At 39.4% G+C, this 27,806-nt stretch overlaps 2 protein-coding genes across 2 annotated transcripts in view; both read left to right on the top strand.

The window, feature by feature from the left end:
- The first annotated feature begins 2,000 nt into the window (after positions 1 to 2,000).
- On the top strand, positions 2,001 to 4,606 carry POLR2K (RNA polymerase II, I and III subunit K). Its single transcript, XM_055546531.1, has 4 exons — positions 2,001 to 2,124; positions 3,200 to 3,268; positions 3,638 to 3,730; positions 4,412 to 4,606. The coding sequence occupies exons 2-4, from the start codon at positions 3,208 to 3,210 to the stop codon at positions 4,432 to 4,434; spliced, it is 177 nt and encodes a 58-aa protein (XP_055402506.1). The 5' UTR covers positions 2,001 to 2,124; positions 3,200 to 3,207; the 3' UTR covers positions 4,435 to 4,606.
- Positions 4,607 to 8,692: 4,086 nt separating this feature from the next.
- Positions 8,693 to 27,806, top strand: part of SPAG1 (sperm associated antigen 1) — an 84,344-nt gene continuing 65,230 nt past the window's right edge. The window contains exons 1-4 of the mRNA XM_055546523.1: positions 8,693 to 8,794; positions 10,738 to 10,879; positions 13,526 to 13,685; positions 24,935 to 25,060. Of these exons, the coding sequence (XP_055402498.1) occupies positions 10,740 to 10,879; positions 13,526 to 13,685; positions 24,935 to 25,060 (426 nt within the window). The 5' untranslated portion in view covers positions 8,693 to 8,794; positions 10,738 to 10,739. The remainder of the gene's footprint in view (positions 8,795 to 10,737; positions 10,880 to 13,525; positions 13,686 to 24,934; positions 25,061 to 27,806) is intronic.

Genomic DNA, 27,806 nt, shown 5'->3' with positions numbered 1-27,806 from the left:
TGCAGAGTCGGACACAACTGAGTGACTTTCACTTTCAATAAGAAACCGAAGTAGTAGATATTGGGGAGAAAGAAACCTGCTTTTCAGATTGATTACAATAGTTATTAACAACTGTTTATTTTCTAAATTTTAATAACTTCATTTTCTTCTTCCCCTTTCTGATATAAATACTTGCTGTTGAGAGCGCTAATTCTTAGGTAGGTTGATTCAGGAGGAGGAGGGGGAGGAGGAGAGGGGGAAGGAGGAGAGGGAAGAGAAAGGGGTCTGGGGCTCTCAAGGAAAAGAAAAGGACAAACGTTTCTTTCCTACATTCCTTCAACATAGTCACATAAAATGTTTTTTTCTTTAAGCCCAGAGCTAATAATTACACAACAAACGACTCATCTTGCTCAAGGTATGTTTTTCCTTAAACTCTTTACCAATGATTATAAAACAACAATGTATCCTGTTGGAGGACATGTTCCTCCTTAAGAACCTTCTGACTATCCTGTCATCTTAAAATGTATGTTGTGGGAGTGGGTCTGGTAAGATCTTTCTAGTGAAAGTGAAAGTTGCTCAGTCCTGTCAGGACTCTTTGCTACCCCATGGCCTGAATTCTCCAGGCCAGAATACTGGAATGTGTAGCTTTCCCTTCTCCAGGGGATCTATCCAACACAGGGATCGAACTCAGGTCTCCCACATTGCAGGAGAATTCTTTACTGTCTGAGCCACAAAGGAAGCCCATTATTTTAAAAATGTTATTTTAAAATGTTATCCCATTATTTTAAAATTTAAGTTGTGGGAATGGATCTGGTAAGACCTTTACAGCCTTGAGACATTCTTTTGATTTACTGTAACAACCAACTGAAAAAGTATATAGCTCCCTTGCTAAGACTACGAGGGGGCACTCTCCATCCCCTCTTCTGATGTCTGCGTTACAAGCTTTCTGTCCTTTTTCACTGTAATGAAACTTCTGCCACACAAAGTTCTGAACGTCCGAAGCCTGGTTCCTGATGCCCATGCTAAATCTTCTTCGGAGACCACAAATCCGACATGGTTCACCGTAAGCTATTACTGTGAAAGAAGCAAACGTTGTGAATCCAACTGTTCAATTTCATTAAATTTTTGACCTTTGAAAGAACACGGCCTCACTGGTCAAGTCTTCTTGTTCTTCTAAGGAGGAATGAATACAGGGGACAAAAGGAGGGTCAGTGGACAGCTGCTGCTGCTGCTGCTAAGTCGCTTCAGTCGTGTCCGACTCTGTGCGACCCCATAGACGGAAGCCCACCAGGCTCCCCCGTCCCTGGGATTCTCCAGGCAAGAACACTGGAGTGGGTTGCCATTTCCTTCTCCAATGCACGAAAGTGAAAAGTGAAAGTGAAGTCGCTCAGTCGTGTCGGACTCTTAGCGACCCCATGGACTGCAGCCCACCAGGCTCCTCCGTCCATGGGATTTTCCAGGCAAGAGTACTGGAGTGGGGTGCCATTGCCTTCTCCGACTGGAGTGACTACCACTACCTAAATCCCTTAGCTTTAAGTGGGAGTAACTGACGTAGCTGCCCACAAGTAAAATGTGTGAGTCAGAGAGAGAACGAGCGCCTAGGGGAGAAAGGGTCGAAAAGCAAAAACGAAATTATATGAAAGATAGCGACCGAGGGGGTGCTCCACTGCCCCGGCACAAATAGCAAACTATTCGAAACACGTAGTCTGAAAAGGGCTTTTGGATGTGGATATCCGCGGTGGAGCCGATTCTTCTACGTTCCTCGGAGTAAAAACGGTCAGCCTAGTATTCCACGAGCACTTCACTGGGGTTTCTCTTCTAACCCTCTGCCCGCCTAGAAAAATGTTCCTTTCTGCAGACTTCATTTGCCAGAAAAACAAACCTCCTAGGACATGAAAGGCTGCTAAAGTGCTTTGCTTCCCTGACAAACGAAAACAGCTAGGAACGAAACAAGCACTTTCGACTAGACTCGAAAACACCAAAAGACCCGTTTCTTCCGCCTCTACTCAATCCAGGTTCCTCAGCCACAGCCGAAACGGAAGGGGCGGAGACTCCGACACGTCAGAAGCGAGCGCCGGAAGTTGCCCGCGGCTCAGAGGCGAGTCGAAATCTGTTTGGAGAGGCCTAAAGATTTCTCCGTGTTACGTGAGTAGGGAATTGGAGGTTTGGGATTTGAGGGTGGGAATTTGGGCCCAAACTGAAAAGACAATAAGGTCTAAAGAGGTCTAGTGTAAGGGTTAGAGTCAGGAGAGGCTGGGGAAGAGTCGATACTTTTAGTCCTTTGCCGGTTTAGCTTTTGGGTTGTTTCCCTGTTTAACTGTTGACTGGCTTTGGGGAGTTATTTATTCTTCTCTTATTTTCGGTTCTCGTGTTCTACTGTTGAGAGAAGTTTGTTTTTGTTTTTGTTTTTTTTCTTTTACAATCTCCTGCTAAAGTTTGGAAAAATATAACGTGTTAAATGAAGACACGGGCTTTGCAATCAGATCTAAATCTCTCTGACTCTGCAGCTGAGTGTGTTAGTCGCTCAGTCGTGTCCCACTCTTCGCGACCCCATGGACTGTAGCCGCCAGACTTCTCTGTCCATGGAATTCTCCAGGCAAGAATACTGGAGTGGGTTGCCATTCTCTACGCCAGGGGATCTTCCCTACCCAGTGATCGAACCCGGGCCTCCTGCATTGCTGCTGAGTAATCCTGCCCAAATGAACTTGCTTAAACCTGAGTTGGAGAAGGCAATGGCACTCCACTCCAGTACTCTTGCCTGGAAAATCCCATGGACAGAGGAGCCTGGTACGCTGCAGTCCATGGGGTCGCTAAGAGTCGGACACGACTGAGCGACTTCACTTTCACTTTTCACTTTAATGCATTGGAGAGGGAAATGGCAACCCATTCCAATGTTCTTGCCTGGAGAATCCCAGGGACAGGGGAGCCTGGTGGGCTTCCGTCTATGGGGTCGCACAGAGTCGGACACGACTGAAGCGACTTAGCAGCAGCAGCAGCAGCAGCAAACCTGAGTTCCTTCATATGTAAAATAAGAGTCCAATTTGGGGGTAAATGCGCAACACGTTTTTTGTTTGTTTGTTTCGTCCTTTAGACCCAGCCATGAAACAAAGTACTGACTAGGAATTGAGACCTTTTTAGCTTTCCCTCGGAAAAATGATTCCTGGTTGGATTTGTGAGGGCCCCGCTTTGAGATATTAAATATTTGAGTCTCCGATTTCAGGGACAACAATGGACACCCAGAAGGACGTTCAACCCCCAAAGCAGCAGCCAATGATATATATCTGTGGAGGTAAGAGTAACACAAAGTAAGAGTATTTAAACTCGGTTAAAAAAAAAGAATTGTGCATTTGTCTTTGACTTCAGTGAGTCGTTCATCTTTAAAGTTAGAAAGCCGAACAGCTTTAACAGTCTTTAAAAAAAAAAATACTCTCATTAACTTTTCATTTCCTATTCTAGGAAAAGTGCCTTGCCCACCACTCTTTTTTTCTCTCTCCTTTAGCTTACTGGTAATAGTAATACTATCCTTGAGGATCCTCATCCTTGAGGTTGAGTATTTGTATTTTAGTGTGTTGGATGAAAAATATGTTCAAGATAATTTGCTTGTCTGTAGTAATTTCTCTTTTAGGCATTGAATAAATGAATGTGTTTTCATTTCTAGAATGTCACACAGAAAATGAAATAAAATCAAGGGATCCCATCCGATGCAGAGAATGTGGATACAGAATAATGTACAAGAAAAGGACTAAAAGATGTATCCTTTAAATTGTGCTTCTTAGGTATGAGTTGGGAGCAAGTGAAGAATAACACCTGGTTTGATAGTCAAAGACTAATTACTTGTGAAAATGGTAACAACTTGGATTACTTACCAAAAAAAAAAAATGTTTATCATTTTCTTTTTTATCACAGTACTTCGGTGTGTAGACGTATACCAAGTAATCTAAATACTAGTTGATTTTGGCTTTTATAAGTGTATTTTTCAGCAATTCTATATAAGTACTCATTCCTGAGCTTCAGTTTATGAACAAACTAAATTATACAAGGGGAACTACAAATAGTGAGTTTTTATGCTACCTTATGGAAAAAGTGAGACTTAGGAATTAGCTGAAAGTCAGAGTAAATTGTTATGTAATAACTGACAGTATTTTTTAGAACAGTAAGTTATCGCTTTTAACACTGCTTTAGTTTCTTGGTGCATTGGTCTCTATCATGGAAAGGGGGCTAATAATTAAAATAGTTTATTTTTTAATTCACTTCTCATCATAGTAAATAGTGAATTTTATTCTTTTGTGCATTTTAGATTAACTTAAATAAATCTAAAATAACTAACATTTTAGATTAAATAAATAGATTATTGCAAAGAGAAAGTGACTTGAAAGTACTAAAATTTTAATTTTAATGTACCTTTTTATGTCCTTAACTTGGTATATTACAGTGGTGGTTTTTGATGCTCGGTGAAACATGAAATTCAGAGGAATATCTTCATTTTTATTTGGATTTGTTGTTAATGTTGTATAGATTTTGATTAGTGTACTTTATGAATACAATTATGTACACATTTCATTTTAAAAAACCATATTGTATTTAGATATCTATTAATAGCTTATATAAAGATAATATTTTTCAGTTACATGATTTGTATTTTAATTTTATTGTGTATGTAATCTGACACTCAGTGGAGGTTAAAAATGTTTCCCAAACTACACTTTAAGCAAAACCTGGAATCATCTGGGACCCTTGTTAAAAATGAAGTTTTCTAGGGCTTTTTAAAGGTCTGATTAACTAAGTTCTTAGGAAACCTCTGTTTTACATCACCAGTTGTTGGTAAACTCTCCAGCTTTTGTATGGAGTATACCAGTGCACTTACTGTCAATGTGCATACCTCTTTTTGAGTTACAGTTTTCATTTGTTAACTTGGCATAGGCCTTTCTGTATTTATATGTAATGGTTGACTTTTTAAAATCTTGGGCAAGGGAAAAGAAACTTTGATGGTTGCTTTCCGTAAGACAAAATCAATCCCAAGTAAAGTGGATGAAGCAGACTGTTAAGGCAGGTGTGGTTTCCCAGTTGTAATTATTCATTAAAGTAAACAAAAAATTCTGCTTTCAGCATATTTTAAAAAAAAGTTGGTTTACACTCAATTATTGGATGAATGTTTAAAGCTTTTGCTTTGATAACTAGGAATATGGATACTCAGATACTTCATCTGTTCCAGGATTCGATTATATAAACTTCATTGATAGCTTTGTGTGTCTCTGACATTCAGAGAATTATCTGTGCCATTTAAAAGAAGCACCTGTTATTTCTACTGCCATCCTTATATACTAAGTTCTATAAATTCATTATGTGCTATATAGCACTACCATACTCAAGATTTTTAAAGGGTGCTTCCTTGGTCCAGTTTTTCCTAGACCATGGCTTTCATAATTCTGTGATTCTGCCATATTCCTTCTTGAGCTTGTCCTTTCTGTATGGAAGAGTCCCGATAAATGACAGCTGCCTAAACCCCAACTACTGATAATGTTGCTCTTAACTATTCTAATTTCATGATAGGTCATTTGTGCATTAGTAGTTTGAGTATTGTTATTTGGTTAACTAGATTGTGGTTTAATGGGTAGAGTATTACTCCTGGAATTCGTTTCAATCAGTTACCTCCTTGTGTCCCCTTCATCTATAAAATGGAAGTAATTTTACTTCTTGCCTACCTGGACAGTTATAGAAAAGGTAAAATAGATATAAAATAGCTTTAAAAAAAATCCTTTTGAATAGTGGTCTATAAATATAAAAATCAGTAAATCTGAGCTTGAAGCTAACACGTAACTTGTTCCCTACTTAAACTGCTTATCAGACACAAAGGTTCATCAAAAATATGTGGAAATTGGTTCAAATCCAGCACTTCTCATTTACTGGCCAGTTTATTTAACTTCAGCTTAATTGTTGAAGTCAAGAAATTAATACACCTACACCTACATACACCTGCAGAGTCCCTTGTTAGATGGCAGTGACTTCACCAGGATTCACTTTCCTTATTTGTAAGATGAGCATGAAAAACTACACTGTAGCACCTTCCCCAAACATTTGCTGCAAGATGAAATGAAATACTCCATAAAAACTCTTTAAGTAATAAATGTTAGCTATTCACACCATTACAGTTTCTGCACAGATGATTGTATTCAGTTCAGTTCAGTACAGTCGCTATGTTGTGTCTGACTCTTTGCAACCCCATGGACTGCAGCACTCCAGGCCTCCCTCTCCGTCACCAACTCCTAGAGTGTACTCAAACTCATGTCTATTGAGTCGGTGATGGCATCCAACCATCTCATCCTCTGTCGTCCCCTTCTCCTGCTCTCAGTCTTTTCCCAGCATCAGGGTCTTTTCAAATGAGTCAGCTCTTCACATCAGGTGGCCAAAGTATTGGAGTTTCGGCTTCAGCATCAGTCCTTCCAATGAACAGTCAGGACTGATTTCCTTTAGGATAGACTAGTTGGATCTCCTTGCAGTCCAAGGGACTCTCAAGAGTCTTCTCCAACACCACAGTTCAAAAGCATCAATTTTTCTGCACTCAGCTTTCTTTATAGCCCCACTCTCACATCCATACCTAACTACTGGAAAAACCATAGCCTTGACTAGACGGACCTTTGTTGGCAAAATAATGTCTCTACTTTCTAATATGCTGTGTAGGATGGTCGTAACTTTCCTTCCAAGGAGTAAGCACTTTTACTTTCATGGCTGCGGTCACCATCTGCAGTGATTTTGGAGCCCAAAAAAACTCAGCCACCATTTCCACTGTTTCCCCATCTATTTGCCATGAAGTGATGGGGCCGGATGCCATGATCTTAGTTTCCTGAATGTTGAGCTTTAAGCCAACTTTTCCCACTCTCCTCTTTCACTTTCATCAAGAGCCTCTTTAGTTCTTCACTTTCTGCCATAAGCGTGGTGTCATTTACGTATCTGAGGTTACTGATATTTCTCCTGGCAATCTTGATTCCAGCTTGTGCTTCTTCCAGCTCATGTTTCTCATGATGTACTCTGCATGTAAGTTGAATAAGCAGGGTGACAATATACAGCCTTGACGTACTCCTTTTCCTATTTGGACCCAGTCTGTTGTTCCATGTCCAGTTCTAACTGTTGCTTCCTGACCTGAATACAAGTTTCTCCTGTATAGCAAGTCAGGTGGTCTGGTATTCCCATCTCTTTCAGAATTTTCCACTGTTTATTGTGATCCACACAAAGGCTTTGGCATAGTCAATAAAGCACAGATAGATGTTTTTCTGGAACTCTGGCTTTTTCGATGATCCAGCGAATGTTGGCAATTTGATCTCAGGTTCCTCTGCCTTTTCTAAAACCAGCTTGAACATCTCGAAGTTCATGGTTCACGTATTGCTAAAGCCTGGCTTGGAGAATTTTGAGCATTACTTTACTAGTGTGTGAGATGAGTCCATATCAGTAATATCAGTATCAGGGAGAAATATCAGTAACCTCAGATATGCAGATGACACCACGCTTATGGCAGAAAGAGAAGAACTAAAGAGCCTCTTGATGAAAGTGAAAGAGGAGAGTGGGAAAAGTTGGCTTAAAGCTCAACATTCAGGAAACTAAGATCATGGCATCCGGCCCCATCACTTCATGGCAAATAGATGGGGAAACAATGGAAATGGTGGCTGAGTTTTTTTGGGCTCCAAAATCACTGCAGATGGTGACTGCAGCCATGAAAGTAAAAGACACTTACTCTTTGGAAGGAAAGTTATGACCATCCTACACAGCATATTAGAAAGTAGAGACATTATTTTGCCAACAAAGGTCTGTCTAGTCAAGGCTATGGTTTTTCCAGTAGTCATGTATGGATGTGAGAGTTGGAGTATAAAGAAAGCTGAGCACAGAATAGATGCTTTTGAACTCTGGTGTTGGAGAAGACTCTTGAGAGTTCCTTGGACTGCAAGGAGATTCAACCAGTCCATCCTATGGGAAATCAGTCCTGACTGTTCATTGGAAGGACTGATGTTAAAGCTGAAACTCCAGTATTTTGGCCACCTGATGCGAAGAGCTGACTCATTTGAAAAGACCCTGATGTTGGGAAAGATTCAGGGCAGGATGAGAGGGGGACGACAGAGGATGAGATGGTTGGATTACATCACGGACTCAATGGACAGTGGGAGTTGGTGACGGAGAGGGAGGCCTGGAGTGCTGCAGTTCATGGGGTCGCAAAAAGTCGGAAGCAACTGAGCGACTGAACTGAACTGATCTCTGTATTCTCTCTCTAGATCTTTTAAATCTAGTTTAAACTCATTGTCCTAACTTTTTCATCCTTTTTTTCTCTCTTTTTCTTTATCTGTTCTGTGAAAGATTTCACATTTACTTCTAATCCATCTGTATATTCTTGGATGGAATGTCTTTATGAAGATGATAGTGATGTTTTTAATTTACCAACAGTCTATTTACTTTCGAGTTAGTGTTTATCCTGCTTGTTTATTCAGCTTGATTGTTTCTGTACACAATTATGACCAGAAAAAAACCATAAAGTGTGCATGAAAAGAAAATTCCAGAGCAGGTAGAATTGCAACTCACTTCTCGTTAATAATCTGTGTCTGAGTGAAGCTGGGACTGCAAAGCCAATCAGCGGATGCAAACCGGACTAGCCAGTAGTCACGCAGAGGCCCTAAACCCCGCCCGCAGCAGTCCGCCTCAAGCTCTCGGTCTGGGGAGGGGCAGTGTGGGCAGGGGCGGGGCGGGGCAGAGCGGCTCGCCCCTCCCCGGGTGCCCGAGCGAGGCTGGTACGGTGTGTGGCTGGGTCCTCTGCACGGCTTGGGGTCTGAACCAGGTGAGTATGTGCCGGCCAGGAGTAAACTACATCTCCCCATCGCAATCCCTCCCTCCGGGGGGGCGGGGTGAAAGATGGACTCGGCGGTGGGGAGGGAGCGCGGGATGAACCGCCTTCTCAGTTGGGGAAAGAAACTGGGGCCCTTTGTTTCTCGGGGCTGAAGGTGGCGGATGTTGCTGCAAGGTCTCTGGTAGCGGCCACTAGTTCTTGTGAACAACGCCGGGGACTAGAGAGAAATTGTTCATAAGAGTCCTGAAGTGCCCCCTGATCGTTGAGGGTTGGCTGTAGAAGCTCCGGGATCTCGGTCAGGCCCTGAGCCCGCTGTCCTCTCCGGTCGCGCTGTACATAGAAACCGTTGCTACGGGCTGGAGGATGCCGTTTCCTTTCGGTCTCCGGCTGCAGGTGGCTCCCAGCCTTGTGGATGCTGGGAAGAACGTGCGAAGGTGGAAGTCAAAACAGTTCTTCCCGTTACTAGCGCATTGCAGTTTGCGCTGGAGATATCACTGACAAACTGATGAGTAAATGTGGGAAATGGATGTGAGTTAGGATGGTGGAGAAGTTAACCCCAACTAGGACCACAATTTTCCTAATCAGAGACAAGTTGCAAGCAGATGTGGAAGAGTTCTAACAAGAGCAAATAAAGTATAACTTGTGTTTTGGAGTTTGAGAGTTAACATTTATTGATCTTGAGAATGTGTATCCTCCCCACCGCAGTCCTCCACGTGGTAGTTTTCAAAAAAGATTCTCAGAAACGTTAAAACAGGGTTTACGTTGAAAATCTCTTAATTAGGTAAGAGATGTCTTTATCATTTCAAACGTTTTTCACTATGTTTTATTCAAATCATAAAACCTCAGGGGTTTCAAGATTCCTTTAATTGAAGGTAATCTATTTTAATCCCGTAAGATGCTTAACTCCTCCCATCAAATATCCTCCAGCTCTTGGGAAAAAATTCTTGTACAGACAACTCATTCTATTCTGGGCAGCATCAATAATTTTAAAGTTCTTCACTTGGTTTCATGTAATTTCCACCATTAAGGCTACCCTTGTGATAGGAGGCCGTCCTACTGGGCCCTGCTAGTATGGTAGGCCATAGTCTCACGTCTTTGCTGGACCTCATTCAAAAGCTGACAAACTGTCATCTATATTCTGTACCCAAGTCAGAGCCAGCAGGAATATGGAGACGCTGACAGTGCATCCTTTTTCTGCAGACGTATGATGTATGACCAGACTCAGAGGGCAGGCATGCTGAAGGGAATATTCCTTATGGATTAGACTTATTGCTAACTTGTTTTCAAATTTATTACCCAGTGTGTTTTAGTGCAGTGTTTAAAAAAAAAAAAAAAACTTTGGCAATATAACTCATAATGTATACATTTTACTTTGCAACATTTATATACACATTTGTGTGTGCATTTATATATACCTGTATTTATCATTTCTTTATATAGGCATGAAATAAAAGTTTCTGTAAAACAGTATTTAATGGTTTGTGTCAGGTAGTCTGATTTTATTCCTGTTCTACCTCATAAAAGAATGCTGATTGCAGCTGACTAAGTTGATTTCATGAGTTGTATGACAGTTAAGTATGTGGGCTCTGTAGTGGCCTGAGGTTCAACTCTTCAGTTCACTACTTAATAGTTATATGACCATATGCAATTTATATACTTGAAACATCACCTTCCTCATCTGTAAAAAGGAAGTAATATCTTTCATGAAAGTGGTCTTGAGATGTCTTAAAACCAAAGAACCAAAACAGAAGCAATGTTGTAACAAATTAAATGAAAAGCTTTTAAAATGGTTCACATTAAAAAAAGGAAATACTCCATCTCCTTTTCTGTAGAAATGAAAAATAAACATTGCAGAAGTACCTAGATGGTTACTACTATCCAAATTGAGTTTTACTATATAAGATTTGTAACTGTTTTCCTACACAACATTTCAGCTATGGCCACCAAAGATTATCCATCATTGTGGGGCTTCGGGACAACAAAAACATTTAAAATTCCTGTCGAACATTTGGATTTCAAGTATATTGAAAAATGTTCAGATGTTAAACACTTGGAAAAAATTCTTTGTGTGCTCAGGTAAGCGATAAAAAATCTTGTTTCAGTCTGCCAATTTTAATTATATTGTTGACTTCTGAAATTCAAAGCCTCATTAGAAATTTTGGAGCAAATTTTCAAATATTGAGATTGTTGTTTTTGTCCATGTTAGGTTCCAAAACAGTGGTTTTAATTCTGTGGTTAGTTTGAAGGGTTCTAGCCTGATTTAATTCCAGCAAGAAAATGCAGGAGACACAGGTTCAATCGCTGGGTTGGGAAGATCCCCTGGAGAAGGAAATGGCAATCCACTCCAGTATTCTTGCCTGGAGAATCCTATAGACAGAGAAGCCTGGCAGGCTACAGTTCATGGGGTCACAGAGTCAAGCAGGATTTAGTGACAACCACATTTTCCAGCACCAGACTTAGGTTAATCGGTATCCCAGAAGGAGAGCATTTTTCTTGCTTCCTCCCATTTTCTAGGAAAAGGTAAAGCAGCTGTTAGGAGGCATCTGCTTCTGCTGATAAAGCGCTTTGGCACTGTCTCACTTCACACTGCTGCTGCTTCTAAGTCGCTTCAGTCGTGTTCGATTCTGTGCGACCCCATAGACAGCAGCCCACCAGGCTCCCCCGTCCCTGGGATTCTCCAGGCAAGAACACTGGAGTGGGTTGCCATTTCCTTCTCCAATGCAAAGTGAAAAGTGAAAGTGAAGTCGCTCAGTCGTGTCCAATTCTTCGAGACCCCATGGACTGCAACCCACCAGGCTCCTCCGTCCATGGATTTTCCAGGCAAGAGTACTGGAGTGGGGTGCCATTGCCTTCTCCGCATTTCACACTACCTGTCAACAAAGGTGGGTAACTCACTGGGAGCTGTCACATGGACGGTGGAGTGGGAGCAGGAAGTAGGAACAAAAGTCAGGGAATCAAGGCCTTTTCTGGGTAAGAGCCCTGTGTCCGTGATTGTCAAACTTTCATATTCACCAAATATGGTGGTTAAAAAATTGCTAATTTGAGAGCCCCATTCCTAGAGATTCTGCTTCAGGAAATTGGGATCGGGGCCCAGGAACATGTGTTTTTAACAACACCTTGGAAGATGGACAGGCAGGTGGTCAAGAGAACTCTGCAACAAACACTGACCTGGGACTTCCCAGTGGTCCAGGGGCGTGCCTTTCAATACAGGGGACGCAAGTTGGATCCCTGATCAAGGAACTGGGATCTCACAGCCCTCGGAGCAACTAAGCCCTGGTACTGCAACTAGAGAGAGTCTGTATATGACAATGAACGATCCCACATGCAACAAAGATCCCAAGGTGCCGCAACTGAGACCTGACGCAGCCAAATAAACAAATGTGCTCAGTCGGTCAGTCGTGTTTGACCCTTTGAGATGCCATGAACTGTAGCCCACCAGGCTCCTCCGTCTGTGGAATTTTCGACGCAGGTTGCCTGAAGCAGGTTGCCATTTCCTTCTCCAGGGGATCTTCCCAACCCAAGGATCAAACCCAAGTCTCTTGCATTGACAGGCAGATTCTTTACCACTGAGTCACCTGGGAAGCCGAAGTAAGTAAACAAATATTTTTTTAAAAAGGGAAACACTGACCCGTTGCATACCAACCTGTGCCACCTGTGTGGTGTTTCTTGAGGGATTTTCGTTTGGAGGGCAGCCTCATATTGCAGAAGCACTTGTGAGCATGAACTTGCCCTTTCCAGGACATCAATAGTATTCCTTTTGCTCAGCAGTGATTCTTTTCTTTCCTCTGATGCCCTTCTTTATCTCTATGTCCTTCCCTTTTTCTTTCACCTTTAGCCTCCTGCCCTTCCTAAGCAGTCCTGCTTGTCCCCAGCCAGAGTTGAGGTAATAGCCTCATCATATCATTGTTTTCTCTTTTGTTTTTCTCAACATATGAGAACATTTTCAATTGTATTTAATCAATGACTAGTAAAGAAAATAAGAGTTTATGGGATGAAAGAATTTGAAAGATTTCTTTTTATGAATAGCCTTTTTAAGTGGTATGGACTTGGAATTATATTTTAAAATTTAATTTGAAAATGGGATTTATTTTTATTTCTCTAAAAATTTAAAAGTAAGCAGATTCACAAGAAACAGGGAAAAGATTGATTTTCCTTAAAAAAATAAACAAGCAAAAAGGAACAGATGTCTCCGTCTGACTCTGTGAGGAAGGAATTCTGTTCCTTGAGTGGCTGAATTTAGAGGTGTGTTGTTCTAAACTCTTCCTCTGCCATTATCTTCCTATCCCCTTGCGGGAAAAAATTGAGCTAGGATAGTAATTCCTCATTGAAAAGTAACTCCGAAGTCTTACTCTCTGCCTGTCTTTAATAATGAATTTCCATTTATAAGTTTAAAATTACCTTATGTACAAAATGAACATGTGAGTATTGAAGAGGAGAGAAAATGTTATGCATTCAACTTTTAAAGTGTGTGATGGAAATTGGTGTCTTTGGAGCTCCTGTTTCTCCCCTTCATTGCAACACTCCATAGATCAGATGAAAGTAGAGGCTGCTGAAATTGAGGAAGGTTTGGGAAAAGCAGCAGCCCAGCCTTCATTCTTGTAGAGAGGCAGGTCATGAGATGTCCTTGGAACCCCTGGGCTCCGTGGAACCCAGCTTGCAAACCACAGGTTTATGTGCTCTCTAAATAAAGTGGTAACTCTAAAATTCTGAATTCTTTAAAAGGTCTGGTGAGGAAGGATACTATCCTGAACTTACTGAATTTTGTGAAAAGCACCTTTCAGGCTTGGCTCCTGGAAGTAGAGCTTTGAGGAAAGATAAACCTGCGGCAACAGCATCCAGTTTTACAGCAGAAGAATGGGAAAAAATTGACGGTGACATAAAGGTATAGAATAACATCACTTTTTTGGTGACATTGTCATGGGATATATATCTACTTGTCTGAAATCAGTAAAGGGAACTTTGTGCTAATTACTTACGTGGTATTGGTTGCTCCTTACATCCAGGAGACTATTGTGACTGTGTTTTTGTAGATTTGTATATTTATGGAGGTGGGAAGCATGCTCACGTACATGTATGTATTTTAAATGACTAAGTAATATCCCATCCTACAAAAGAACCATAATTCAGTCAGCACGTATAAATAGTGCTATCCAAACATGTTTGTTCATAATTTTTTGTACACCTTGGTTATTTCCTAGGAGTAAGTTATTAGAATTCAAGTGCCTTGATCTGAAAGGATCTGAATGTATTTCTGTTAAAACACGTTTCTTTGTGTCTCAGAAAGTTGTACCTTTGTACTCTCCCAACAGTAGAATGTAGGAATGCCTACTTCAGGTTACTCTTCCCTGGATACTCTAATCATTTTTTACATTTTAAAATCAAGTAAATGATTTAAAAATGACAGTACATAATGTATTGTTTGTTTACCATAACGTTAAAGCTTTAGAAGTCTGTCACTTGAATTTTTTATTTTGTTAATGACCTGCTTGTGTCTTTACTGATTTCTTTTAATCAGCATTATTGTTATAGTTTACATTCAATAAAACTTAGCCATTTTATAAAACAAATGAATGTATACAACAAAACAGAAACAGGCTCACAGATATAGAGAACAAACTAGTGGTTACCAGTGGGGAGAGGAGAAGAAAGAGAGGCAGGATAGGAGTAAGGGATTAAGAGATACAAACTACTATGTATAAAATAAATAAGCAGCAAGGATGAAATAGAGAAATAGAGCCATTACTTCATAACTTTAAATGGAATATAATCTACAAAAATATTTAACCACTATGTTATACACCTAAAACTAACATTATATTGTAAATCAACTGTATTTCTATTTTTTAAAAATTAGCTGTATTATGGTTATTTCACTGAGTTTTGACAAATCATATGTACTATAGAATATTTCCATTACCCCTACAAGTTTCATTGTGCCCCTTTGCAGTCAGTGCAGACCATATACCCTGGTTCCTGGCAGCCACTGAACTGCTTTCTATCGTTACAGATTTGCCTTTTCTAGCCTTTCATATAAATATAATTATATAGCATATCTTCTTTCATATGTCTTCTTCCACTGAGCATGATGCTTCTGAGATTCATCTGTGTTGTTGCATGTGTCCATAGTTCATTCCTTTTAATTGCTGAATAGCAGTGATTTGTATGGAGAAGGCGATGGCACCCCACTCCAGTACTCTTGCCTGGAAAATCCCATGAATGGAGGAGCCTGGTGGGCTGCAGTCCATGGGATTGCTAAGAGTCGGACACGACTGAGCGACTTCACTTTCACTTTCCACTTTCATGCATTGGAGAAGGAAATGGCAACCCACTCCAGTGTTCTTGCCTGGAGAATCCCAGGGACGGGGGAGCCTGGTGGGCTGCTGTCTATGGGGTCGCAAAGAATCAAACACGACTGAAGCGACTTAGAAGCAGCAGCAGCAGCAACAGTGATTTGTATGGCTATCTTACAGTTTGTTTAACCATTTACTACTTGATGAACAAATGCCAAAATTTTTTTTTCCTTTCTTTTTATTTATTTGGCTGTGTCGCATCTTCAATCTTCACTGTGGTATGTGGAATCTAGTTCCATGACCAGGGATCGAATCTGGGCTCCCTGCATTAGGAACTACAAGTCTTAGCCACTGAACCACCAGGGAAGTCCCCCAGAATATTTTCTAAAGTGGCAATCAATCCTGCCAATAATGGATAAAAGTTCCAGTTGCTCTACATCATGGTCCATAATTAGGATTGTCAGTTTGGTTAATTTTAGCTCTTCTGTTGGGTATATAATGGTATCTCATTGTGCTTTTTATTTGTATTTCTCTAATTACTAATGATGTTGAATGTCTTTTCATTTGCTTGTCATCCATATATCTTCTTTTGTCTTTAAATCCATTGCCCATTAAAAAAATTAGATTGTTTATGTTCTTATTGAACTGTAAAATACATATCTTTTGTGTATTTTACACATGAAGATGTATCTTTGCAAATATTTGCTGATGTTGTATGGCTTGCCTTTTTTTTTTAAATAGCATCTTTGGAAGAGCAAAAATTTTTACTTTTGATAAAACCAATTTTTCTTTTTTTTTAATTTATTTTTTTACTTTACAATATTGTATTGGTTTTGCCATACATCAACATGCATCCGCCATGGGTGTACACGTGTTCCCCATCCTGAACCTCCCCCCCCACCTCCCTCCCCATACCATCCCTCTGGGTCATCCCAGTGTACTAGCCCCGAGCTTCCTATATCCTGCATCGAACCTGGACTGGCGATTCGTTTCTTATATGATATTATATATGTTTTAATGCCATTCTCCCAAATCATCCCCCACCCTCTCCCACAGAGTCCAAAAGACTGTTCTATACATCTGTGTCTCTTTTGCTGTCTCGCATACAGGGTTGTCATTACCATCTTTCTAAATTCCATATATATGCGTTAGTATACTGTATTGGTGTTTTTCTTTCTGGCTTACTTCACTCTGTATAATAGGCTCCAGTGTCATCCACCTCATTGGAACTGATTCAAATGTATTCTTTTTAATGGCTGAGTCAATTTTTCTTACAGTTTGTGCTTTTGTGTCTTATTTAAGAAAACTTTGTCTAATTTAAGATCCCTAAATTTTCTCCTATGATTTGTCTAGGAAGTTTATCGTTTTAACTCTCAAATGTAGGTGTAAGATCAGTTTTATTTTTTGGACACACACATAAATATATATACATACAGTGCATATATTTGTATATACCAATATGGATATCCAAATATTCAAGCATCTAATGAATTATTATCTTTTCTTCATTGAACTTCTTGGTGCGAATGTCAAAAATAGGTTGACTTTGTATGTGTAGCTCTGTTTCTGTATTCTGTTCATTAATCTAAATATCTATCTTTACACCAGTAGTCCATTGTCTTGATAACAATAAGTCTTTTTAAACATTTTTAATTTTATATTGGATATACTCACATGCTAGCAAGATTATGCTCAAAATCCTTCAAGCTAGGCTTCAGCAGTACATGAACCAGGAACTTCTAGATGTATAAGCTGGGTTTCGAAGAGGCAGAGGAACCAGAGGTCAAATTGCCAACATTTGTTGGATCATGAAGAAAACAAGGGAATTCCAGAAAAACGTCTACTTCTGCTTCATTGACTATGCTAACACCTTTGACTGTGTGGATCATAACAAACTGTGGAAAATTCCTAAAGAGATGGGAGTACCAGACCACCTTACCTGTCTCCTGAGAAACCTGTATTCAGGTCAAGAAGCAACAGTTAGAACCGGACATGGAATTGACTGGTTCAAAATTGAGAGAGGAGTATGACAAGACTGTATATTGTTACCCTGCTTATTTAACTTCTATGCAGAAGTTAAATTTCACATCATGTGAAATGCTGGGCTGGGTGAATCACAAACTCGAATCAAGATTTCCAGGAGAAATATCAACAGCCTCAGATATGCAGATGACACCACTCTAATGGCAGAAAGTGAAGAGGAACTAAAAAGCTTCTTGATGAAGATGAAAGAGGAGAGTGAAAAACCTGACTTGAAACACAACATTCAAAAAACTAAGATCATGGCATCCAGTCCCATCACTTCATGGCATATAGAAGGGGAAAAAGTGGAAGAAGCAATGACAGATTTTATATTCTTAGACTCCAAAATCCCTGTTAATGGTGACTACAGCCATGAAATTAAAAGATGCTTGCTCCTTGGAAGAAAAGCTATGACAAACCTAGACACATATTAAAAAGCAGAGACATCATGTTGCTGACAAAGGTCTGTAAAGTCAAAGCTATGTTTTTTCCAGTAGTCATGTAGGGATGTGAGTCAGATAAAGAAGGTTGAGCGCCAAAGAATTAATGCTTCCGAATTGTTGTGCTAGAGAAGACTCTTGAGAGTCCCTTGGAGTGCAAGGAGATCAAATTAGTCAATCCTAAAGGAAATCAACCCTGAATATTCATTGGAAGGACTGGTGCTGAAGCTCCAATAGCTTGGTCATCTGATGCAAAGAACCAACTCAGTGAAAAAGGCTCTGATGCTAGAAAAGATTGAAGGCAAAAGGAGAAGAGAGAGGCAGAGGATAAGATGGTTAGATAGCATCACCAACTCAATGGACATGAATTTGAGCAAACTCTGGGAGATAGCAGAGGACAGAGGAGCCTGACATGCTACAGTCCATGGGGTCACAGTCAGATATGACTTAGTGACTGAACAGCAACAAAGTAGTTGATTTACAATAGCTGTGTTGTGTTGTGTTCGTTTCACATGCACAGCAAGGTGATTCAGTTATGCATTTACATATATCTATTCTTTTTAGATTCCTTTCTCATATCAGGTAGTGCAAGTCCTCCAACTTTGTTCTTTGTTTTCAAAGTTATTTTGGCTGTTCCAGGTCCTTTGCTTGCCAATTTCTATAAAATAGAAATTGTATTTATTTGTGTTGGGATTGTTTTGAATTTGTTGATCAGTTTTGGAAGAATTGATATCTTGATATTACTGAGATTTCTGATTGATGAACATGTATTTTTCTGTTCATATAAGCTTTATTTAATTTTTTGAAGCAGTGTTTGTAGTTTTCAGTGTATATATTCTTCTTATATATTTTTAATGAAATTTATTCCTAAGTATTTATTTTATACTATTATAAAAGTTGATGTTTTTAATTTAATTTGCTCATTCCAAGTCACTTCAATTATGAAATTTTATTTCTTTATTTTTATTGTAATAAAACACACATCATATAGAGTTTATCATCTTTATCATTTTCAAGTATACAGTTCATTAGTGTTAAGTATATTCATATTATTATGCAACCAATCTCAAGGACTTTTTCATGTTCCAAAACTGAAACTCCATACCATTTAACAATAACTCTCCAATCCTACCCCCACCACCAGCCCCTGGCAACCATCATTCTATCTTTTTTTTTTTTTTCTGATCTGTTTACATTTTTTATTTATTTTTTTTTTATTGAAGATGATATACGGTGTTGTGTTACTTTCAGGTGTACAGCATAGTGATTCAGTTATACATACATATATGTTAGTATCTTATTTTTTTCATATTCTTTTCCCATATAGGTTATTGTGAAGTATTGAGTATAGTTTCTTCACTTTGATTTATTTCTAGGTCCATCCATGTTACTACAAATGGATTATTCCATTCTTTTTTATGACTGAGTAACATTTCATTGAATAAATATACCACATCCTCTTTATCCATTCATCTGTTGATAAACATTTAGGTTTCTTCCATGTCTTGCCTATTGTAAGTAGTGTTGCAAAGAATATTGGGGTGCATGTATATTTTCTTTTCTCTGAATATATGCCCAGCAGTGGGATTGGAGGATCATATGTTAACTCTATTTTTAGTTTGTTAAGGAACCTCCATACCATTCTCCATAGTGGCTGCTCCAGTTTGCATTTCCACTAATAGTATAGGAGAGTTCCTTTTTCTACACACACTCTCCAGCATTTTTTGTTTGTAGACTTTTTGATGATGGCCCTTCTAACAGTATGAGGTGATACCTCATTGGGGTATTGATTTGCATTTCTCTAGTAATGAGTGATGTTGAGCATCTTTTCATGTGCCTGTGGATCACAATAAACTGTGGAAAATTCTGAAAGAGATGGGAATAACAGACCACCTGATCTGCCTCTTGAGAAATTTGTATGCAAGTCAGGAAGCAACAGTTAGAACTGGACATGGAACAACAGACTGGTTCCAAATAGGAAAAGGAGTACGTCAAGGCTGTATATCGTCACCCTGTTTATTTAACTTATATGCAGAGTACATCATGAGAAACGCTGGACTGGAAGAAACACAAGCTGGAATCAAGACTGCTGGGAGAAATATCAATAACCTCAGATATGCAGATGACACCACCCTTATGGCAGAAAGTGAAGAGGAAATAAAAAGCCTCTTGATGAAAGTGAGAGTGGAGAGTGAAAAAGTTGGCTTAAAGCTCAACATTCAGAAAACGAAGATCATGGCATCCGGTCCCATCACTTCATGGGAAATAGATGGGGAAACAGTGGAAACAGTGTCAGACTTTATTTTTCTGGGCTCCAAAATCACTGCAGATGGTGACTGCAGCCATGAAATTAAAAGACACTTACTCCTTGGAAGGAAAGTTATGACCAACCTAGATAGCATATTCAAAAGCAGAGACATTACTTTGCCAACAAAGGTTCGTCTAGTCAAGGCTATGGTTTTTCCTGTGGTCATGTATAGATGTGAGAGTTGGACTGTGAAGAAGGCTAAGCACCGAAGAATTGTTGCTTTTGAACTGTGGTGTTGGAGAAGACTCTTGAGAGTCCCTTGGACTGCAAGGAGATCCAACCAGTCCATTCTGAAGGAGATCAGCCCTGGAATTTCTTTGGAAGGAATGATGCTAAAGCTGAAAGTCCAGTACTTTGGCCACCTCATACGAAGAGTTAACTCATTGGAAAAGACCCTGATGCTGGGAGGGATTGGGGGCAGGAGAAGGGGACGACAGAGGATGAGATGGCTGGATGGCATCACTGACTCGATGGACGTGAGTCTGGGTGAACTCCGGGAGTTGGTGATGGACAGGGAGGCCTGGTGTGCTGTGATTCATGGGGTCGCAAAGAGTTGGACACGACTGAGCGACTGAACTGAACTGAACTGATATCTTCTTTGGAGAAATGTCTATTTAGATCTTCTGCCTGTTGTTTTGATTGGGTTCTTTGGAGTTTTTTTATACTGAGTTATATGAACTGTTTGTATATTTTGGAGTTTAATCCCTTGTTAGCTGCACCATTTGCAAATATTTTCTCCCATTCTGTAGACTGTTTTTTCATTTTCTTTATGGTTTCTTTTGCTATAGAAAAGCTTTCATGTTTAATTAGGTCCCATTTATTTTTGATTTTATTTCCATGACTCTTAAGAGATGGGTCAGGAAAGGTATTGCTGCAATTTATGTCAAAGAATGTTCTACCAGTGTTTTCCTCTAGCAGTGTTTTGGTATCCAGTCTTACATGTAGGTCTTTAATCCATTTTGAGTTTATTTTTGTGCATGGTGTTAGAGAATATTCTAATTTTCTTTTTTTACATGTAGCTGCCCAGTTTTCCAGCACTATTTATTGGAGAAACTGTCTTTTTGTCCTTGTATGTTCTTGCCTCCTTTGTTGTAGATTAATTGACCACAGGCCTGTGGATAATTTTGAGGCTCTTTATCCTGTTCCATTGATCTGTATTTATGGGTTTTGTGCCAGTACCATACTATTTTGATTATTGTAGCTTTGTAGTATAGTCTGATGGAGAAGGAAATGGCAACCCACTCCAGTGTTCTTGCCTGGAGAATCCCAGGGACGGGGGAGCCTGGTGGCTGCCGTCTATGGGGTCGCACAGAGTCGGACACGACTGAAGTAACTTAGCAGCAGCAGCAGCAGTATAGTCTGAAGTCAGGAAGCCTGAATCCTTAGCTCTATTTTTCTTTCTCAAGCTTGCTTTGGCACTTCAGGGTCCTTTGTGTTTCCAAAAATTTTAAAATTTTTGTTCTAGTTCTGTGAAAAATGCTATTGGTAATTTGATAGAGATTGCATTGTATCTGTAAATTGCCTTGGGCAGGGAATTTGTTTATCTAAATTGCAAAGTTATTGGTATAAATTTGTCTAAAATATCTTTTTTTTAAAATATCTGTAGGATTGTTAGAGATGTGCTTCTTTTATGCCTGCTAATTTGTATTTTTTCCTTTCACTTTTTTTTTTCTTTCACTTTCTTTTGCCTAGTCTTGTTATGTTTGTCAATTGTTTATTTCCAAAAAAAACAATATTTGGATGTTGATTTTATTTTTCTATTTTGTGTTTTATGGATTTCTACTCTTATTTTTTAATTATTTTTATTTCCTCCTACTCACTTTGGCTTTAATGTGTTTTCTATTAGTTTTTTAAGGTAGAAGCTTAACTATTAATAATTGATCTTGAACCTTTCTTCTTGTTTAAAGTTGTAAAATTTCCTCTAATACTTTATCTGCATGATATAAATTATTATATGTCATGTTTTCATTATCTCTTATTTCAAATTATTTTCCATCTGATTTCCTTTTTAACTCATGAACTCCTTATAAGTGAATTCAAATTCCAATTTCTTGGGGATGGTCTAAATACTTATTATTACTGAATTCTAGTTTAGGTCTGTTGTGGTCAGATTCCATACTTTGTATAACTTCAACCCTATGAGATTTCTTGAGAATTTTTTGGCCTATGCTCCATGTGCTCTTGAAAATAACATAGAAATCTATATTGATTAGGCCAAGTTTGTTAATGTTGCTCAAATCTACTCTAATGTTACTGATTTTTTGTCCACTATTTTCCTGTGTCCATACTCTTCATCAAATAGATTCATTTTGGATACTGAGTATTTTATTTTTGGAATTTCCATTAATTCTTTTTTAAAGTTTTCAGTCTTCTCCTGAATTTCTCAATTGTTCCTGCATGTTGTTCACTCTTCTCATATATTTATTGCAGCTGTTTTTAAGTCTCTGTTTGTTATTTCCAACATCCATTCACTCTCTGTGTCTGCTTCTGTTGGCTATGGGTAGCATTTTGCTGCTTCTTTGTCTTTACTGTCATTTTTTATATTTTATGCTGTCCATTGTATATAAAGGACTTCCTTGGTGGCTCAGATAGTAAAGAATCTGCCTGCAATGCAGGATACCCGGGTTTGATCCCTAGGTCACAAAGATTCCCTGGAGAAGGGAATGACTACCCCCTCCAGTGTTCTTGCCTGGAGAATCCCATGGACAGAGGAGCCTGGCGGGCTACAGTTGCAATCCATGGGGTTGCAAAGAGTTGGACACAACTGAGCAACTAAACACAGCACAACACATTGTGTATAAAAAAATCAGAAGTAATTAATATTTACCTTTCTGTCAAACTGCTAAAGTTGGAAAATGTGGTCAATCTAATCTGTATGTTAATTTGCACCTGATTTGCTTGGGTGTTTGAGATAGGTTGGAGAAGGCAATGGCACCCCACTCCAGTGCTCTAGCCTGGAAAATCCCATGGACACAGGAGCCTGGTGGGCTGCAGTCTATGGGGTCGCAAAGAGTTGGACACGACTGAGTGACTTCACTTTCACTTTTCACTTTCATGCATTGGAGAAGGAAATGGCACTCCACTCCAGTACTCCTGCCTGGAAAATCCCATGGGTGGAGGAGCCTGGTGGGCTGCAGTCCATGGGATCCCAAAGAGTTGGACACGACTGAGCAACTTCACTTTCACTCTGAGATAGGTTCTACTGTCAAGGAACTTACAGTGTGGTAAGAGAGACAAACAATAAATAGAGGATTTTAAATATTCATGCTAAATGCTTTTGTCCCAACCAGGAAGTTCAGAGAAGGCTCACTGGAAGGGAGATGAATATGATCTTGCAAGATTAGAAAGGGCAGAAATGAATATACTGACCAATACTGAACTGTACACTTAAGAATAGTTAAGATGATACATTTTATGTTATTGTGTCAGATCAGATCAGATCAGTCGCTCAGTCATGTCTGACTCTTTGCGACCCCATGAATCACAGCATGCCAGGCCTCCCTGTCCATCACCAACTCCCGGAGTTCACTCAGACTCACATCCATCCAGTCAGTGATGCCATCCAGCCATCTCATCCTCTGTCGTCCCCTTCTCCTCCTGCCCCCAATCCCCCAGCATCAGAGTCTTTTCCAATGAGTCAACTCTTCGCATGAGGTGGCCAAAGTACTTGAGTTTCAGCTTTAGCATCATTCCTTCCAAAGAAATCCCAGGGCTGATCTCCTTCAGAATGGACTGGTTGGATCTCCTTGCAGACCAAGGGACTCTCAAGAGTCTTCTCCAAAAGCATCAATTCTTCGGCGCTCAGCCTTCTTCACAGTCCAGCTCTCACATCCATACATGACCACAGGAAAAACCATAGCCTTGACTAGACGAACCTTTGTTGGCAAAGTAATGTCTCTGCTTTTGAATATGCTATCTAGGTTGGTCATAACTTTCCTTCCAAGGAGTAAGCGTCTTTTAATTTCATGGCTGCAGTCACCATCTGCAGTGATTTTGGAGCCCAGAAAAATAAAGTCTGACACTGTTTCCACTGTTTCCCCATCTATTTCCCATGAAGTGATGGGACCGGATGCCATGATCTTCGTTTTCTGAATGTTGAGCTTTAAGCCAACTTTTTCACTCTCTACTTTCACCTTCATCAAGAGGTTTTTTAGTTCCTCTTCACTTTCTGCCATAAGGGTGGTGTCATCTGCACATCTGAGGTTATTGATATTTCTCCTGGCAATCTTGATTCCAGCTTGTGTTTCTTCCAGTCCAGCGTTTCTCATGACGTACTCTGCATATAAGTTAAATAAACAGGGTGACGATATACAGCCTTGACGTACTCCTTTTCCTATTTGGAACCAGTCTGTTGTTCCATGTCCAGTTCTAACTGTTGCTTCCTGACCTGCATACAAATTTCTCAAGAGGCAGATCAGGTGGTCTGTTATTCCCATCTGTTTCAGAATTTTCCACAGTTGATTGTGATCCACACAGTCAAAGGCTTTGGCATAGTCAATAAAGCAGAAATAGATGCTTTTCTGGAACTCTCTTGCTTTTTCCATGATCCAGCGGATGTTGGCAATTTGATCTCTTGTTCCTCTGCCTTTTCTAAAACCAGCTTGAACATCAGGAAGTTCACGGTTCACATATTGCTGAAACCTGGCTTGGAGAATTTTGAGCATTACTTTACTAGCGTGTGAGATGAGTGCAATTGTGCAGTCGTTTGAGCATCTTTGGCATTGCCTTTCTTTGGGATTGGAATGAAAACTGACCTTTTCCAGTCCTGTGGCCACTGCTGAGTTTTCCAAATTTGCTGGCATATTGAGTGCAGCACTTTCACAGCATCATCTTTCAGGATTTGGAATAGCTCAACTGGAATTCTATCACCTCCACTAGCTTCGTTATTATGTATTTCCCTACAATTGCAAAACACAGAGTAAGAAGGGCATTTCAGGTAGAGAGAATGTCATGATCAAATTGTCACCTAAAAATTGACCCGTAGTATGATGATATATATATATAGTCTTTTCTAATGTCTGGTTAATTATTTAAAATTGTATATTTACCTTCTTTTTTTCTCTCTTTTCAGAGTTGGGTATCAGAAATTAAAAAAGAAGATGACAAAATACACTTCCATGAAACTGAAACATTTCCAGCCGTGGAAGATAATTTGCCTCCAGTTCGTGGTTCAAACAGCCATCTTCATGTTGCCAAGGTATACCTTTTTGGTGTGGGGGGTAGGTGGTAGGGGAGAAAGTTGTTGTTTATTAAGAACATTAGCTTGGTTTAATCATTGTAGCCAAAGTGTGGTGTCCTCTGGGCAGCTGGAGATTTTTTTCATGGTGATCCTGTGTTTTCACCTTGTTGAGTAAGTGTCCCCTGTACATCAAAACGAAACAGTATATTCCTTTGAAGAACTTGCATCTTGGGTTTACCGCTTCCCTTATTTTTATTTTTTGATTGTTCTGTCTCTTCTACTCTGACAAGTTTTGATGAGTACTTAAGATCCAATTGAGTATGTAAATGTTTCAGGGGATAATTTTATGTATGCAGTAGAGGTACAGTGGGAATTGTTTGTATAATTAAATATGGATTTAAAGCATTAAACAGATGGATTAATCTGTTTAATTAATCCATTAAATCCATGGATTTCAAGCAGTTATAGATGGCATTTCTCTGTTTAGCGCATCCCCCTCCCCCGTCCCCAGCCCCAGTTATTTCTCTGAGACTGGTCCCTATTTTGCCATGCAGGGCTCTCCTTTCTAATGCATGGTTTCCATAGAGAAGGGGCCTGTTGGAGTTCCAGGTTCACTTAACTTCCAGTTAAAACTGAGCTTCTTGGTGTTTACCTGACCCTGATATAACAGATCCCAGCCCTTATCTCCAGGGGATTTTGGCTTGAATTGTACATTCCATTGCCTCTGCCCTCCTTTTTTCCCTGCTTTTTTTCCCTTTTATTCTTATCATCTCTAAGAGGATGGTTACCTAATTGTCTTCATTTTGGGTTGAGTCATTTTTGTTTTCCTCGTTTTTTCTTTGACCTCTCAGTTTTATTTGAAGAATATCCATAGCCCTTCATCACTCTGCTCTTTGGTAATTTACCTTCCTGGATCTTTTTACTCCTCATTAGGAATTACTCAGGTAACTGAGGTACACAGTAAATAAGTATAGTAAGGATAACACTATCTGTGATCAATGAATTCGTATTTATTGAACCCTCATTGTGTGCTAAGACTGTATCCCGAAACTATAACAATGAATAATATTTCCTCCATGTCCTTACTGTAGTCCAGTAGGAGTAGACAGACTAATGTGGTTCTCAAAGTATGGTCCAAGGATGCTGGTTATCCCTGAGATCCTTCTAGGGGATCCATAAAGTCAATGTTATTTTTAAAACTCTTTTATAAAATAATGCTTTGTCTCTTTCACTTCATTGACTTTTACCCTAAGGGTAAAACTGCTGGTTGCTGTTTAGTCATTAAGTCATGTCCAGCTCTTTGTGACGTCATGGACTGTAGCCACCAGGCTCCCGTGTCCATTGGATTTCCCAGACAAAAATAATGGCGTGGGTTTCCATTTCCTTCTCCAGGGGATCTTCCTGACCCAGGGATCAAACCCACTTCTCCTGCATTGGCAGGCAGATTCCTTACCCCTGAACCCCCAGGGATGCCCAAAACTGCTGGTGCCTTACCGTGAAGTAAGGCAGTGGCACTAACTGAACTAGCGGTCATTGTTTGCTCCACTGCTATGCACTCATAGTAAGAAATTCCTATTTACCTTAAAAATGTCTTTGATGAAACAACAAAAAATGTATTCTTTTTGTTATATATGATACCTTGAAGACATATCTTTTTAATATTCTGTGTGACAAAATGCAGACTTCACAGAAAGCACTTCACTGTGAAATGAAATACGATGATCATCATAAGAAAACCCACTTGTGTGACTGACTGTCAGCCGAATTAGCAACTTTTTCCTGGAACAACTTTTACTTTAAGAGACGACTGACCGGCTATGGTTGTTCAGAGTTCAGTTTTTGGCAGACATTTTCTTATAAATGAATGAAATGGTCTGTCACTTCAAGGAAAACAATGAATGGTATTAGTTGCCAGTGGTAAAATCTGAGCTTTCAGGTGGAATTCACAGTACTTCATATTCTTGGGGGGCTCTCAGATAGATGCTTGTGACAAAAAAAAATTTCCCCTTAGGGGAGACACTTAATGACTTTTATGATGAGCTCTGTGAGTAGTTTTAATTTTTTTTTTTAAATTGAGATATAGTTGATGTATGGTATTATACAAGTTATAGGTCTTATAGTAATTCACAATTTTTAAAGGTTTACTCCATTTATAGTTAATATAATATATTGGCTGTATTCCCTGTATTTTACAGTATATCCTTGTACCTTATTTATCTTGTACATAATAGTTTGTACCTCCTAATCCCCACTTTCACCTTCTCTCTCCCTACTGGTAACCACCAGTTTTCTATGTCTGTGAGTCTGTTTCCTGTTTGTTATATTTATTAATTTGTTTTATATTTTGTATTCCACATACAAGTGGTATCATATAATATTTGTCTTTCTCTGCCTGACTTATTTCACTTAGCATAATAGCCTTCAAATTCACGAATGTTTTTCCACATGGCAAAATTTCATTCTTTTTTATGGCTTAGTAGTATTCTATTGTATGTATATGCTACTTCTTCTTGATTCATTCATCTGTTGATAGACACTTAGGTTGCTTCCAGATCTTGGTAATTGTAAATAATGCTGCTGTGAATATTGGGGTGCATTTATCTTTTCAAATTAGTGTTTTCATTTTATTAGGTTGGTGCAAAGGTAATTGCAGTTTTGCATTGTTGAACTTTGCTGTTTGATATTGGAATACATTCTTAAATGTGGTTATATTATACATCATCTTAATTTGAATTTCCTGCTTTATGTTTTTTTGCTAATGACT

Source organism: Bubalus kerabau, chromosome 14 (genome assembly GCF_029407905.1).
Source record: "Bubalus kerabau isolate K-KA32 ecotype Philippines breed swamp buffalo chromosome 14, PCC_UOA_SB_1v2, whole genome shotgun sequence".
Taxonomy (NCBI): domain Eukaryota; kingdom Metazoa; phylum Chordata; class Mammalia; order Artiodactyla; family Bovidae; genus Bubalus; species Bubalus kerabau.
Note: the sequence above shows the minus strand (reverse complement) of the source record. Positions and strands in the feature narration are given on the sequence as shown.

Bases quoted from the DNA above. Each gene is read 5' to 3' on its own strand.
- POLR2K (XM_055546531.1), top strand. From the start codon at position 3,208: ATGGACACCCAGAAGGACGTTCAACCCCCAAAGCAGCAGCCAATGATA. The intron at 3,269-3,637 runs GTAAGAGTAACA...TTTCATTTCTAG, and splicing joins AATGATATATATCTGTGGAG to AATGTCACACAGAAAATGAA. The intron at 3,731-4,411 runs GTATCCTTTAAA...GGTATATTACAG, and splicing joins CAAGAAAAGGACTAAAAGAT to TGGTGGTTTTTGATGCTCGG.